The sequence below is a fragment of the Bradysia coprophila genome, chromosome IV (assembly GCF_014529535.1).
Source record: "Bradysia coprophila strain Holo2 chromosome IV, BU_Bcop_v1, whole genome shotgun sequence".
NCBI classification, from domain to species: Eukaryota; Metazoa; Arthropoda; class Insecta; order Diptera; family Sciaridae; genus Bradysia; species Bradysia coprophila.
Window position 1 is genome coordinate 2432770 of NC_050738.1, and position 15935 is coordinate 2448704.

At 37.5% G+C, this 15935-nt stretch overlaps 4 protein-coding genes and 1 long non-coding RNA gene across 5 annotated transcripts; 2 read left to right on the top strand and 3 right to left on the bottom strand.

Moving 5' to 3' along the window:
- Positions 1-1721: 1721 nt before the first annotated feature.
- Positions 1722-15772, bottom strand: LOC119066468. The gene is made up of 2 exons (XR_005085752.1): positions 15742-15772; positions 1722-2219 (listed from the first exon to the last, which is right to left on the bottom strand). It is a non-coding gene; the product is annotated as an uncharacterized LOC119066468 (long non-coding RNA).
- On the top strand, positions 1997-4533 carry LOC119066463. The gene is made up of 2 exons (XM_037168969.1): positions 1997-2081; positions 2877-4533. The coding sequence occupies exon 2, from the start codon at positions 2919-2921 to the stop codon at positions 3927-3929; it is 1011 nt and encodes a 336-aa protein (XP_037024864.1). The 5' UTR covers positions 1997-2081; positions 2877-2918; the 3' UTR covers positions 3930-4533.
- LOC119066464 (uncharacterized oxidoreductase TM_0325-like) lies at positions 7374-8384 on the bottom strand. Its single transcript, XM_037168970.1, has 2 exons — positions 7550-8384; positions 7374-7475 (listed from the first exon to the last, which is right to left on the bottom strand). Exons 1-2 carry the CDS (start codon positions 8307-8309, stop codon positions 7462-7464), a joined length of 774 nt encoding a protein of 257 aa, XP_037024865.1. The 5' UTR covers positions 8310-8384; the 3' UTR covers positions 7374-7461.
- On the bottom strand, positions 12500-13633 carry LOC119066466 (probable DNA replication complex GINS protein PSF2). The gene is made up of 4 exons (XM_037168972.1): positions 13432-13633; positions 13244-13367; positions 12908-13178; positions 12500-12771 (listed from the first exon to the last, which is right to left on the bottom strand). Exons 1-4 carry the CDS (start codon positions 13550-13552, stop codon positions 12685-12687), a joined length of 603 nt encoding a protein of 200 aa, XP_037024867.1. The 5' UTR covers positions 13553-13633; the 3' UTR covers positions 12500-12684.
- On the top strand, positions 13677-14856 carry LOC119066465 (RWD domain-containing protein 4). The gene is made up of 4 exons (XM_037168971.1): positions 13677-13884; positions 14111-14220; positions 14281-14349; positions 14419-14856. The coding sequence occupies exons 1-4, from the start codon at positions 13777-13779 to the stop codon at positions 14732-14734; spliced, it is 603 nt and encodes a 200-aa protein (XP_037024866.1). The 5' UTR covers positions 13677-13776; the 3' UTR covers positions 14735-14856.
- Positions 15773-15935: the final 163 nt, after the last annotated feature.

The following is a 15935-nucleotide window of genomic DNA, read 5'->3' on the forward strand; positions in this document are numbered from 1 at the left end:
TCAATAAAATTGAATCGCCAAGCACTGGCAGTCAATAAAATTGAATCGCCAAGCACTGACAGTCAATAAAATTGAGTCGCCTAGCACTGCCATTCAATAAAATTGAATCGCCAAGCACTGGCAGTCAATAAAATTGAATCGCCAAGCACTGGCGGTCAATAAAATTGAATCGCCAGGCACTGACAGTCAATAAAATTGAGTCGCCTAGCACTGCCATTCAATAAAATTGAATCGTCAAGCACTGGAAGTCAAAAAAATTGAATCGCCAAGCACTGGCAGTCAATAAAGTTGAGTCGTCTAGCACTGCCGTTCAATAAAATTGAGTCGTCTAGCACTTCCATTCAATAAAATTGAGTCGTCTAGCACTTCCATTTAATAAAATTGAACCGCAAAGCACTGGCAGTCAATAAAATTGAATCACCTATTACTGGCAGTCAAGAAATTTCAACCGACAAGTACTGGCAGTAAAAAAAAATAGAGACATTCCCGGTCATGCTATTTTGTTGGAAAACGTTCCGCTGTTTGGCGGTTCAATTCTCAATCAATAAGTACCCCGGTGAGTCAAAAGAATTGGACCGCATAATATCGGAACTTTTTCGTCAGTTAGTCTACAAAACCTACTCTTTCGAATTTATCTGACATTTTACAACGATTGCGTTTCAACAACAACAAAAAACATTATGAGAGATGTTCCCATCTAATTTTTCAATAATTTCTAAAAAAAATGCATCGTGTTAGATAATCTCGGGTGTTTAATAGTATGAGTGAGCGTGACGCTAAGTATATAACGTTTATATACAAGAGCGTTTCCAGTCTTTCTCATGTCACTGTATATATTTATGGGCTAATATCATATATAACCGGATCAGATGTGCTTTGGCACGAGAGTTCGAGACAACCGCCATCTTTTTACTTTTTTAAAAGCAAAAAAATAGCAAGACACACAAGTAAACCAATAGTCAACTATTCAAATAAAAAGGTGGCATTAGCATCGAACTAATGATGCTGCGCGTCTAAATGGCATTACCTTCAGACTACACGTAGTACCTACCTTGAGTTAATTTCTCTATTTTGTCTATATTGCAATGTCAAGTATATCACAAGGTCTTGAATTTTTCAACCACACGTCGTGTAAAGAACAAAAATCTAAACCCACTCGAAACCGGTGGCGATCCACATAAACAAATTCCATAATACATTTAATATTTGACAGATGCCGATGTCGCCCCAAGTATACATTTAACATAAGCCAACGTGTCAATCGGTTTAGTGTCTTTAATACCAATAACCGGCTTTCCAAAACTAGTAAGGTGTTGCATTCGATATTTGACATAAGCCGATGTCGCTCCAAGTACACATTTGACATAAGCCAACGTGTAGCACTAAATACGACGATGGTCAGTCAGTTAGTTTGACAATAACGTTCGTTCGAACATCAACTCTATAATTTCAAGAGCTACAAAAAAAAAATTAAAACTAAACCAAAGAAAATCCGCTGTAAGTATGGAAGTCCATCAATTTACTTAATTCAAGCCGTAACTGTGCTTAAAATAAGGGAGGGACTTATCGATTTTATTCGCGATTTCTTGTCAAATATCAATAGAAATACGAAAAATAAGAAACTCGTACATCGGGCATCCTCAAAATATTGTCTCATTTAAACGATTTTACAAAAAGAAAATCTATGAAAATAGCACTTCCCACTCAATTTCACACCCAAATCACATCCACCTTGAACTTAGTCAAATATGGTTTAACGAAGAAAATCATCGTAAAAGTCGTTCATCGGAACATGATTATAGTTTTTCAAACGTCAAATCGCCAACACAAAAATGTAGTGTTTGTTGTGAAAATGTCATAATTTCGGTGATTTCGGTGTGATTTAATTCAGATTTTGTGAGGAAATGTGCTTCTTGTGTTGTTTTTAACAGTTCACTTATCGGTTGACTTAAAATATTCGTCGAAGCAACCAAAATTATGAAAAAAAATTTATGACCAATCATGTAAACAAACAACAGTATTGTCGTTTGGTGGGACGTGAGTTGCAGAAGAGATGACCCAGTAGAAATAAAATGACGGCGGTAATCTTAAAAATTACGTTTTAGCGGAAACGTTTTGCTTTAAATGTGTATCCGTTTCCGGTAAAATAAATTAGTGCGAAAGCAACTACTTTTCATGAGCTTTATAATAACACCTTTAGTTAGGGGTGGGTCACATCCCTTAATTAGAGGTGAGTGGGCATACCTAATTTTATTGCCCGCCCTGCCCGAAGCCCAATAATTTTAAAAAAGCATGCCCACGGCGCGGTCCATGCCCAAGACTTTTTAAAAGCATGCCCACTGCCCAGCCCATGCCCAAGGCCCACAATGGAAATTTTCGTAAAAAATGTGAAAATTGTCAAACTTTGGCGAAACCGAGGCTGACAGTACATCACATTATAGAAATTATAGAAAATACATGAGTTAGGAACACGATTTTATGTGCGATAGCCGTTTTGAAATTTCTTGAATGAATATTATAACGTACAGAAAATCTAGACTGCACTTATGACTAGTTTGTGGGCTTACACACTTTTGGAAAGTGTCCATGCTGCGCCCAATGCCCACGAGATCTAAAAATGCCCATGCCAATGTCCTGTGGGCATGCCAATGGGCGTGGGCAGCCCACTTTTATGGGCAGCCCACTCACCTCTACTGAAAATTTGAATTTCTGAGAAAAGAAACCGAAAAATAATTTTCAGCGCTTCTTTGCATGAAAATGACGCGACGCTGCGTTAGAACGAATTTCGGACTTTCAACTTTGAATTTGGACCATACGTACGGCGTGAATTGTAAAAGTTCATTGAAATCTAAGTTGATTTTTCATTTATTTTTCAGACCACAACTACTCACAACCGTTCATTTGGAAACTTTTGAAAAATGGCACGCGGTCGCAATATTTTAGTTCTCAACGACGACTGCCTGTATCATATCTATGAATTCCTGCCGATAATCGATTGGTGTTCACTACGCGACACATGCACCCGTTTTCGAACAATTTCTGATGATCAATTCAATAGACGAAGCAAAACGTTCAAGCTGAGCCAAATCTCCGACCGCGACAGATTGAAACTTTCAGAAGTGAAACGTGTTCTCCGAACTTTTGGTAAATCCATGAAAACATTGTCCATTAACCAAAACCATTTTGCCAAACTTATGGATTGGAATGGACTGGCACCGTTTCTCGAACGCTATTGCGAATCGTTAGTCGACCTGGAACTTGTCAGCTTTAGGTTGACTGCGAAAACAGTCGTACAATGTAGGCGACTCTTTTCGAACTTACAACGATTGGTGATAGATAAATGGGACAACCGGTATCGGTTCAACGTAGAGACCTTCTCTACTTGTTTGGTTGAATGTACATCATTAACGGAATTGGTATTTATTGGCTTGGATGACATCACAGAAGATAGTTTCGCATGCAGTCATATGAAATACTTAAAATCGTTTGAGTTGAGGGGTTGCTACGGACTCAGCGATAAAGCGTTCAAAAGTTTTCTGACCAAAAATTGTCAATTAACGCAGGTCAAGTTGTTTGATGTACGATTTCGGAATCAACACGATAATCAGAGCGGTATCGAAGACGTTGCCAATACATTGCCTAAAATCGAGGCTTTGAGTTTGAACTTCGAAATGGGTTTTGTGCAAAACGTTATGCCTGTGACAGGAATGACTTCACTTAAGAAACTGGAAGTTAATTTAGAGCATGTTACTTATAACATCATGTTGGAGTTGCTACGAGGCCTGGCAGAGCACAGTAACATTGAAGATCTACATCTAGCTCATTTCAAATGTAGTAAAGAAATGATTGGACTATTGTCTTCGATAAAACGCTTGAAGATACTGAAGTTCACCAATACGAACCATTTACACGGAAATGTTTGCAATTGATTGGCTACCCGATTGTCTGGCCTAGAAGAGATTCATATTTCGGAATGCAAAACCACTTCATTCAATGATACAATCCATTTCGTTGTGCACAGTCCGAATCTGCGGAGAATCGTGTTCAATCGTTATTTCACATTCGTGCCATTGATTGCACCACAACTGATTCGATCGTTAGCGGAAATAAGGCTAAGTCATAGCCAAGCAACGAAGACAATTCTATCGATTTTCGTGAACGACAAGGACTTCCGTTCCATCCAATGTGAACTCAAATCGACTGGAATGGAGGATACCTTGGCTAAGTATGCATATCTTTTAAGGGTGAAACAGCTGGATACAGAGCATCGAAGGACCATATCCGAATACATTTCTCGACCGACTAAATGGAAACACCTTTATTCCATTCGAAATGAATATGAATAGTACTTTTAGTAGAGATTTAAGTCTAACTTAAGAGCTAAAGTAAGGAGAAAGTTCACCATTTTACAATGAATATTTTGTGAAGTTTCTTCGTTTGTTCAATTTCCAATTTATTCAATCCCATTTTCAGAACATTTCTTAACTTTTAAAATTCGAACAACAATTTTGTATTAGAAATACAGATACTTGACTTCACAGATGGATGTTTTGATTTATGATGCAGATGCTGGTTAAAATCCAATGTGGTGCGGAAACATTTGATGAGTAGAATTGCTTGTTTTTTTTGTTAATAAGTCGAGAGTTCTATGATAGTCCTAAGTTAGTCGTTATCTGATTGAAGCAAATGTATTTTCAGCCATTGATAATGTCCTTGATGTGAGGACGAAATATTTGGCGATAAATAGATCTATCTTTTGAGCAAATTCGAATTTTCAACTCTAATAATGGTTAAAATTTAGTCTAAATAGAAATGGCTCATCATACAAAAAAAAAATCGATCGGTCACGAACTTAACGAACCATAGGGTCCCTATTTAATGATTCATGCTTCTACTCGTTAACTACTCGTATTTCGACAGCGTCAAAGTGAAGTTTGTTTGCTAGAGAGGGTATTGGAGTATCACAGGTTTGTTTTCTGCCTAGGAAAGGAAAACCGGTAAATTCATTACCGGTAAAACCGGTAATACCTGATTACCGAAAACCGGTATTGTCGTTTTCATTACCGGTTACTTACCGGAATCTTGTGAAGATTCGAAAACACTTGTTTTCAACAAACTATGACGCAGTTGCCATAGAACAACTGACAAAAGCTGTGCAAACTGCGAGTTTCAATTTGAAATTTAATGGTAAATTTATGGTGTGAACATGTTTTGGGCCAAGAAGTGGTGACTAGTGTCAAATCGAAGAACTGTAGTTCAAAGAAGCGAACAGACATCGAATCTATGAACCAATGGTAAATCGATTTGATAATGAATTAACATCGTAAGTGCGCCAAAAATTCAAATAATTCAACGGACTATCTGTCAATGTAACAACGCAAGTCTCCTTAGAGAACTCTTAAAGAAAATCCGTTGAAATAGTTTTACATGCGTTAAAATTCGAATTCAATGACACTCTTTTGGCTTATCAAAGATAGCAAAATTTTGGTTTATATAACTATAAAATCGTACTTTTTGCCCGAATGTCAAAAACAGCGTAAAAGTCAGGAACAAAATAATTTTTTGTCATTGATTGTTTAGGATACCTGCGTTATATTTGCCTTAAGTCAATTGAGATTTTTTTATTTTAAGCAATTGCGGCAAGTGCACGAATATTGGCTTGTTAAATTGAATCGAAGCGTGATAAACGAATGAATTTTTTCAGCTGCGTAACATCTACGCCAATATTTTGTTTTCACGTTTGAAAGAAAATAACGACACGGTGAATTCGATGTTTGTATGTAAAAATAATCCTTCAAATTTTCAAAAGAAACCCAAATTCTTAGAATCGAACTTCCGAATTTCAAGTAAATATTTTTACGTGTTACGGCATGTTTCATTTTCATTTACATTGCCTAATCACGTAAAGCATTGTACTTACGAGGTTCCAAGTTGTTATTTGACAAGTGGGGAATACAGCTCTCCCCTTCGGGTCGGGCTGTAACACCCCACTTATCAAATACACAACTTGGAACCTCGGAAGTAATACACTAAAAATTTTGATCATTCTCTACTTCAAAAATTTTCGGTAAATTACCGGTTAACCGGTAATATCCCTTCCGGTAATACCGATAACCGGTAATGCCAAAACGTTCCTGTTATCCCTTCCCTATTTCTGCCCAGAACACAAAGAAATTTACTGTAAGGGCAAATGTCCTATAATGGCTGATGAATTCGCAAGAAGTCTGCCTACGTACACGACAACTTAAGTAAAACGCTAGCGATTGTGAAAATTCTTTTTAGGTACTACGGACCTAAATCGCTCCGACTGTTCTGACGGCGGATTTTTTGTTGTTGATATCGCTTTGATATATGAATAATTTACAGAGGTTCACTTTTATCATCCACAAATTATCTTATCGCGTTATTGATACCACTCCCAAAAAATTCTGTTTCAGCAGTTACTGACCAAAATCAGATCAGAACGTATTGGTATATATGTAGATCTTGATATATTGATATCATTTAACGGCTACAATAGTTATTTGTTCAGCTAGGGAAGATAAGTCACTTTCACACATTTCACTTGGAAAATGATAAAAATCCCTTGGGAGTTGCACTATAAGTTTCTTCCAAGCAACGGTTAAGCCTAAGCCTAACAAAATGAACCGAACACGAACCGATATCATCCATATAGAACCATAACCACATCTTATTTTTCTTTGTTATTTTGAAAATTGCATTGTTAAAGTATAGTTTCCACTTAAAAAGAGCACTCCGTTTAGCCTCCGTTTACATGACAGTTGTAAAATAGAACAAAGGAACTGTCACGTAAACGGAGTAAAAAATTGAAATAAATTCAATTTCCACTCCGTTTGCGTGACAGTTCTTTTGTTCTATTTTACAACTGACATGTAGACGGAGGCTAAACGGAGTGCTCTTTTTAAGTGGAAACTATACTTAATTGTGTTGATGTTATATGGCTCTATGGATGATGGTTTGACATTTCATTTTACCTTGGAAGAAACCTATTGAAAAATGTTAAAATTTGACACAAACAGAATAGTTATTTATGCACCAAGTGCACCTCGTATCGCAATAGGTTTGTTACAAGGTTACGTCATCCATAGAGCTATAACAAAAAAAAATTTGTTGACAAGCTGTTCGCAAAAGCTTTGAGGTTATGGCTCTGTGAACAAACCTACGTAGTTGAGAGATTTTCAGTCCAAGTCGAAGCCTAGGCTGACAATCTATATTGTGAGCGATATGACGACACGATGTACATATGACACTTTATAGAATTTAGAGAGGGTATGCGTACCTTTTATATCACAGAGTGGTTTTGCTACTTATCGGTAAAAAGTTTAACTAAAATTAAGACCATAGAGGTAGACTTTGAATGAACTAAAAATTTATTTTTCAATCCATCGAATCTGAATCGATTACAGCAATAGATTAGGACCAGTAGAGAGCATTCGATGTTTAATCTACAGGAGCTGTAAACAAATATTGAATTTTTGAGTTGAACGAACTTTCGATAAAACAACAAGTTTCATTTAGTAGAACTCACCACTGAACTGACCATTGCACAAACTACCACCATCAACTGGTAATAAAATACCGGTTATAAATGGTGCAGATGCCAAATAGGCAATGGCAGAGCTCGTATCCGATACTTCACCGACTCGACCCACCAAATAATCTTTACTACGAGCTTCGAAGAATTGCTCTACGTCCGCATCAGTGACTCCGATTGTATTAAAAATTGGCGTTCGAATTAGTCCGGCATTGACAGAATTCACTCGAATTCCTTTCGGACCCAGGGTAATGGCTGCACACTTTGTGAATTGGTCAAGACCCGCTTTCGATATGCAGTAAGACGTGTACATGCCTAATGCTTTGATTCCCGCCACACTCGATATGTTCACAATGTTCCCGTTCGTTTTCTCCAAATGTGGAACGGCCAAACTTGTTAGAATCATTGCACCGCGTAAATTTGTGTTCAGAATTCGGTCGAAATTAGCAACATCGAAACCGATCACCGAATCCGCAATAACTATTCCCGCATTATTCAAAAGAACATCAAGACGACCGAAATGGTTAACGGTCTCGTTGATGATACGTTCGGCATCTTGTGTAATATCGGCAACGATTTGCAATGGTTTCGGTGATCCGGCTTGAATAATTTGTTCAGCCACTGCATTCAAACGTTGTTCGTTTCGTCCAATAATTGCAACACTAGCTCCCAATTTGGCTAAATGGCGAGCCGCATCAGCACCGATACCGCTGCTTCCACCGGTTATTATTACCACTTTTCCAGTAAAATCCATTTTACATTGAAATTACACACAGCACAATAATGTCTATCGTTAGCGATACCTCTGTACTGTACGGTCATCGGCAAGACAACGTTCTATTTATTCCCGCTAAATATTATCAACTCTTATGATAGATTACTTGTCTGACTCGAACCAGATAACACGAATATGTGTGTAGGTTTCTGACGTAATTTGTTGAAATCTCTTCTCACATATTGTGCCTGGTCATGTAGTTTCTCAAGTTCCGAAAGTTGGTTGTTCTGTTAGAGACCGAATTCCCGCAGCTTTCCGTGTAGTGATGTAAAAAGTCAAGGCAGTGCAGAATCTTTCGAGGGTTCATGGGGTGGGCTTTTACTATCGGCTTACACTAGCACGTCATGCAATGTGTTCATCTACAAGATAATTGCGGATTCGTCGGTAGGTTTGTTCCATTTGTAGCATTAAATTTGCGCCTGCGACATTGTAAAAAATTGATTGCTCTGCAAGAGGCAGGCATTAAAAACAACGCACACGAGAAATAGTTATTTATACAACCGAGTGATAAATGCTTTTTTAGGCACTAGATGTGAAGATTGTCACTCGAGGCCGTAGGCTGAGTGTGACAATACCCATCGTTTGCCTAAAAAAAGCATTTATCATCGAGTTGTATACAACGTTTTTCGCAATAAAGGCAACGGAAAGTCCTACATACTACGTTTTTTTTCGGTTTTCGTCAGGGACTATTTTGAGGAAAATTTTCCCTATTTTTATATTTTTCCCAATTTTTCCTATTTTTCTTAATTTTCCTAATTTTTCCTATTTTCCTAATTTTTCCTATTTTCCTCAATTTTCCCTATTTTCCTTAATTTTTTTTCCAAATATTGCCTTCTCACCGAAAATAGAATAGTGTATCAAACAAGAATTTTTTAAATTCGGAACAGTGAATTTTACATAAAAAAAATATTTTGTGAGACATAGCTGTAGGGAATGCAATCCCGGACAAAGATTACTAGCAAATGTCATTAATTTTTTGTCGCTTCAAGAGTTTTGACTTATAATGATGGTAATGACATTGTCAAACGTTTTTATTCTTTTTGAAAAGGTATTATCACATTTTTGTTTCATGTAGGATCTGATATTTCTAAGCCCACAGATTGTGACGGCTGTTATATTGTATGCAATTTTTGAATTTATTCCTAGTTGAAATATTTGTCGCACACGCATAACGACCAGTTTACTGGGACAAAAACCATTCAATATAAAGACTGTCAAATTTGTGGATCTAGAATTTATGTAGAATCTGTTGAAAACGAAAATGTGATAACTTCTTAATTTTTTCAAGTGAAAGAACGCACATACGGTGCAGCGTTTCGTCGTTCAGTCTTAAACGAATTTTACTACGACAGTAGCCACAAGCTGAAAATGCCCGTTCTGACTCTATGCTAGTTGGCTTGACAAGTAGCAAACACTTATACACGTTCGATAAAAGCAGTCCACGATTCCCTCCATTTTCGAACGAAACTGATAGCTGAGTGGTCCATCAATTTTTATGCTTTTTCGAAAAGTAAAGGTTGAAGGAATTTTCCGTTTTAATGATTTTTGGTTGTCAAATTATTGTCAACAATTTGATTTGATGTGATGGAGTCATGGTCATGTTGCATTTTTTGTCAACTTAATTTTGATTTTCCTTACGAAAACTGTTAGGTTCTTCACTCCATCGAAAATCTTTTGTTTTGTTGTATTTTGGATATCGTAAAAACGACAAAGAAATACAGTGGTCGCTTTCAAAAATTGTGCAGTCTTAAACTACTGTATACTTTCATTGCAACTACTGGTGATGAGTTAAACGGTTTTCGTGATGAAAATCTATAGTCGAATTCAAATAAAAAAACAACAGAGAATGTGACCATGACAACACATTGAATAAAATCAACCTTACTTTTCGTTAAAATCATAAAAATTGATGGAACAATTAACCGGCATCGGGGAATCTTTTTTTTTACATAGAATTGTTTATTTGATACACTGTTCGAGTTAAGGTCAGAAACTAATTTGGAAAAAAAAGAATAAGGAAAATAGGAAAAATAAGGAAAACATGGAAAATTTTCCTCAATTTTTTCCCAATTTTCCCTATTTTTTCACTGTTTTCCTTAATTTTCCCGATTTTCCCTATTTTCTCTATTTTCTCTATTTTCCTTATTTTTCCAATAATTTTCCCCAAAATAGTCCCTGGTTTTCGTTAAATATCTCGATATTTTCGACTCGAATTTTTTTAAACCTCTTCCACACCACACATGCTACTCCTAGGATGCTATACATAACCCAAAGACTCAATTTGAGATTACCCAAAAGCATAGAGGTACCTTTTGGACGTTAACACCCGCACTATAGTGGGAGATGCTCGAAAACCGAAAACTTTTCTAACGGTGCTCTTTTTATATACATGAAATCTACGTAGCCGTGTGGGGTTGGAAGGGAATTGCGAGTAATTTCAGGACAGATAGGGTCTTATTGGATTCACCTACACTGAGATATAAGAAGTTGAAAATAGGGTAAAATATTGGGTATTCGGCGAAGTTGTAATGGTTACTCTGTAACCTAAAGGGAACAGAAACACCAAAAAACTGTGCTTTCCAAAGGCACCAAACATTCATATGGGTAGTGACGCAATGAATGAAGAATGAACCTCTGAAGTGTATAATTGAGAGAAGATTCCACTACTTGAAGATCTACGAGCACGGAAAAATTGACCGTTTTCGGTAGGTACGTTTTCAAAAGATTTCCTCTTTACGAATAGTAGCCAGCGTATCGCCATTTCCACTATAGACATAGACTGAGAACCCCGTACATAATATCATTCTTTTGTTCCAATCATTCCAGTTGGTCGGTAGTCATATGCAGATTAGGCCTGTTCATTTTAGAGAAATAGTCTCAAATTCATCTGGCATGGTGTCTATCTGGTCCGGAAGGCTAAAATATTGGACCAGTATTTTTTTTTTAATTTTAAAAAATAGTTTAGATCTGGGGAGCGAAGCATTTGTTCATATGTACGAATGCGTTGGTTAGAAGAGTAAAAAAGATATACACCATCATTCTCCTCTCTTCTAACCAACGCTTTCGTACATTTGAACAAATGCTTCGCTCCCCAGATCTAAACTATTTTTTAAAATTCTAAAAAAAATACTGGTCCAATATTTTAGCCTTCCGGACCAGATAGACACCATGCCAGATGAATTTGAGACTATTTCTCAAAAATGAATAGGCCTAATGCAGATTCATCTTTTTACGTACATTTTGTGCCTCTAGCTCGTTCAATTTTTTCGCCTATGCTTTACCCCCATTGGAAATCAAATGACTTGTAGGTTTCCTGTGCCTTTAGAAATTTGTCCTCTTAATATGATGAGAGACAAGTCTTTAAATTGAAGGTTTTTTTTGTTACTGCCGTATTTTTCAGGGAGGCAGAGGGCAAGTACATTTGTCATAAGTTTTTTTAAAACATCGCCAGCACCACGCAAGACAAACTAACATAACTGGTCTGGATTATTTTTCGTTCTCTCTCATCATAACAGTCTATACAGTGTTAAAAGAGCGTAAAAGAGAGAAAAATGTTGCTTTACTCGTTTAACTAGGAACAAACTTTACTGGTTTTAACTGAGCTCGATGGGCGAACATTCTTTTTGACATTCTCTTTTAATAGAGTGTTATGATGAAAGAGAAAGACATATTTTGACAAGTACCCCAAGGCAAGCTATAATAACTAGTCTTCGGTTTTCTCGCTCTGATCATAACAGTCTATACTCAATAAAACTGATGCGATTCGACCTTTAGGTGAATACCCCCATGTATTCGAGTGATAGATCGGACTCATCGGATTGTTTGAATCGAAATGATTTCAAATATCAATGCCAAATAACACAGCACTGATCCGAAGCAGTGCTATGCAAATAAAGATAAGATTGCATGTACCGCAAAGGGGAAGCATGTAGAGAAATGACAACGCAATTGCGTCATGTTAAAACTCCAGATCTGTAACAAACATTTCTATTGAATGTTACTAGCCTGGATCTATAGGTTCCTTTGCCTAATTATTAACCGCCATGTCGCTGTTGACAGAGCCAATGTTCAACAAAGATTCATCATAATCACGTACTACTTAGATACTAGCTCACTGTTCACTTTAAACAGATTTCTTCAACTTCCCATGATTGTCATCACCATTATATTTCGTTTTCTGACGATTCTTCGGATTCCATAGCAATTTAATTCAATAAATACATAGGCTGCGCAATCAAAATGTTAATTTCGTTAACACCTTATCATCTAAATACACGTTGAAGACCATCTAGCGGTCCATCTCCATCGACCCTTTCAATTAGCCATCGAACTTTTGTGGAAACAAATGCACAAATCAATGGGGTGTGAAGGAAAAGTTATGTGAAGAAGTTGAATGACTACCAGATCCCGTAGTGTTTCCCATCGGTCGAGATGATGCCTCCTGAAAAGGTTGAGGAATTGAGAGACATCAATTGTTGTCTTTCCGTTCATAACGGCGAGAATGTTCTCAATCAAAATTTGGTGAAACTACATCGAGACGCTCAACCTTTCAATTTGAATACGATCACGAGGCTTACCTTTTGTAATCGAGCAATAAAATCCAATGAATGCGGAAGCAACGGCCGTACGGAATGTATCTCAAATGTTGTTAAAAAGTCTAATTTTGCATAAGTTCCCTCTCCTTTGATGAAGTCATCCATCGAAGTGCGTAGCTTCGACGCCCGTATATCGTAGATGTCTTTGATGATGGTGCGTATTTCTTCGGATCGCGGTACGTCCTCGGGAGCTGTACCCAAAATGAGCTTTGCCTCGATCATATAATGTTCGCTCGGCATTTTCGTGAAAAATCTGATGCACAAAAACGGATCGACTGCAATTTGATTGTCTTTTTGTATGGCGTTGATGGCACTTACCTCGATCTCTTTTCATCCTCTTTGATGTCCTCTAACGTTTCAATGTCCATCCATTCAGGCGGCACTATGCGACATTTTTGCTGTTTCCGTAAATGTATCGCCAGCCACAGTGGAACGTGAACGGCTGTTCAAAATCGAGCAGAAATTTGTCACAAAATCTAAGCTTTCATGAAGAAAGGGTAACGAACCTAGGCCAGCACGGAATGGTCCTATTGTTCCGGAAATTAAATGAATTGGTTCGAAGGAAAAATTCGGTATTATGCCCACGGTTGTGTCTTCGCCAATAAATTCCACCTCAATTGGATCCATGATTGGTTTGTTTATGTTTACGATCGGTACATTGAAGGCACTACTTCCCGCCGAATTCACTGTCAATTTTTGCTCATTTTTTTCTCCTCAGACAAAAACTTAACGAAGTCAGCTGTTTGTTGTCAATGTCTCGCTGCTCGCTGTGTGTACTATCAACGTAAACAATATCCTCAAGACGTGACATCAATAATTGTACTCAACAGTTCACTAGAATCTCTGCAGCCATGTCTGAGATTCAGGAAATGCAAGATGACGAACGAGAAGCGCTCATATCGATTTATGAAGGTGACACGGCATTTAAGCAAATAAATCCGACGACATACAGTTATAAGGTAAACTCTCTACGCGCCCATAACCTCTTTCTTCCGGGATAGTTCTGTGATATTCGGAAGACCTTTCAGTAAATGCGAAAATTCCATTCGGAAAATCGATGTGAAGGGATCTGTAAGAACATCAGAAGTATTCTGAGTTGTGCTGGACTGTCCAAATCTTCGATTTCATTTCAAAATTTGTTGTAACGAAATGGACTCACTGCAATTTCCTTTGAATCTCTTTTAGTATGGCGAAGACGAGGACAGAAAATCATTATTGCTGGAACTCTGTTGGGGAGACCAATATCCAAACGAAATACCGACCATCAATCTCGATATGTTCTACAATCGAAATATGTGAGTACTTTCCACTGCCGCTTTCCCATCTCAGTCGACTAACACCGATTTTCATTTTAGCATTGCATCAGTGAAGGCAAAGATAATCGAAATACTCAACGAAGAAGCCGCACAATGGTTGGGATGTGGGTACGTTGTATATTTAATGTCACATCGATAGCACCTCAAATTTAACCACTGAATCCGTTCCAATTCCAGCATGACCTACACATTGTTCGAGTGCCTTAAAGAAAAATTTGTCGATCTGTTGGGTGAGCAGCCCGATGAGGTGCCATCCGATCCGACAATAGTAAGCGCTATAGAAACAATCAAATTAGGCGACGATACTCCCGCAGCGAATGTGAAGGTGAAAAAAGAACATTTGACAAAGTCACAAAAACGAAGGCAATGGGAACAAAGCGACCATAAGGGCGAGAGGCCAAGGGGATACAATTGGGTGGATATTGTAAAACATCTGTCGCAGACTGGCGGCAAGGAGGAAGGTGGTACATTGCCACAGAATTACGATGGCTGAAATGGAATGGTGGTAATGCTGCTGCTGTAGGTGTAGGTAGATAGATAGTTCCAATCTTTTGAAATTGTCACCGTTTGATGGTATTAAATTTGTATAAACATACAAGTTGATGACGGTCTATTATCTGTGTCAATTTATTTGGATCACGTCTCTTGTTTTAACTACTTCTTTTAGTTCTTTGATTGATTTCCTTAGATTCCGGTGTGACAAGGTGACAAGGATAAAAAAGATTTGGTTCTCCGATTTCCTTTCAAAGAGATGTATCGGATATGGCTTCGCATACGATAGCCACAGTGAATTGTAAACCATCGTACTAACAGAAATTTTGTGACACAAATGTACATTTTCGGTAGAAATTTATTTAACACCTCCCCCGTACGAAAGTTGACCAGTGCGAAAATGATCCCAGGCAAGCTATAGCTCGTTTGAATCGTCTTTCAATTCTAAGAAATAGGGATCTTTTAGTTTTTCTGTTAGTTTCCCATTTTCGGAGTGAACTCTTGAAAAGTCATAGCATGTCAAGGGGTGGTGAAAACAGTTTTTTTTGTGATAGCTCAAGATAGACATGTTTCTAAAAGTTGAAAATTTGTAGGAATATAGGCCTTTGGCAGACCTTCATAAAGAGTATAATCATCGGTATGGACCCGTTCTAGACTTATGACTCAAAATATGGTCAATGTTTGGTCAGTGCTACTGGCTTGCAACAGAATTTATCCGCGGAACTGACTATAGGGTGTTGTAGCTGGACTTACCCTCTTTTATTCCACGTATAAAAACCCCAGATAAATTCTGTTGCAAGCCATAAAGTTAGTTGAAGTAAAATGTCGCTCCAGGAGACCCATATTTTTCAGTGTTTTCAACTTGTTTTTGGTCTTCAAACAGGCTGGAGCGATGGGAATGAAATAAACTAAATCAAAATTACATGTTCAGCTCGAAATTGTCTTGAACCGAGCGATCATTGGTCTTGAAAATGTTGCTTTCCTCCTTCTTCGTAGAAGGTGGAAAACCTCATTTCTTTTACTTCACAAAATGAACAAAAACTCAATTGCTTGCTACGAATATAGGTTTATTGTAAAGCAGAGATGCGCAGCGTGGCCAAAAAATGTTTTTATACCTCTTGCGTTTGCATCAAAAAACAAATTTGGTTTTTAGTATTGAAATTTTTGAGTAGAGTGTATATGTACCACATTCATGCATCGAA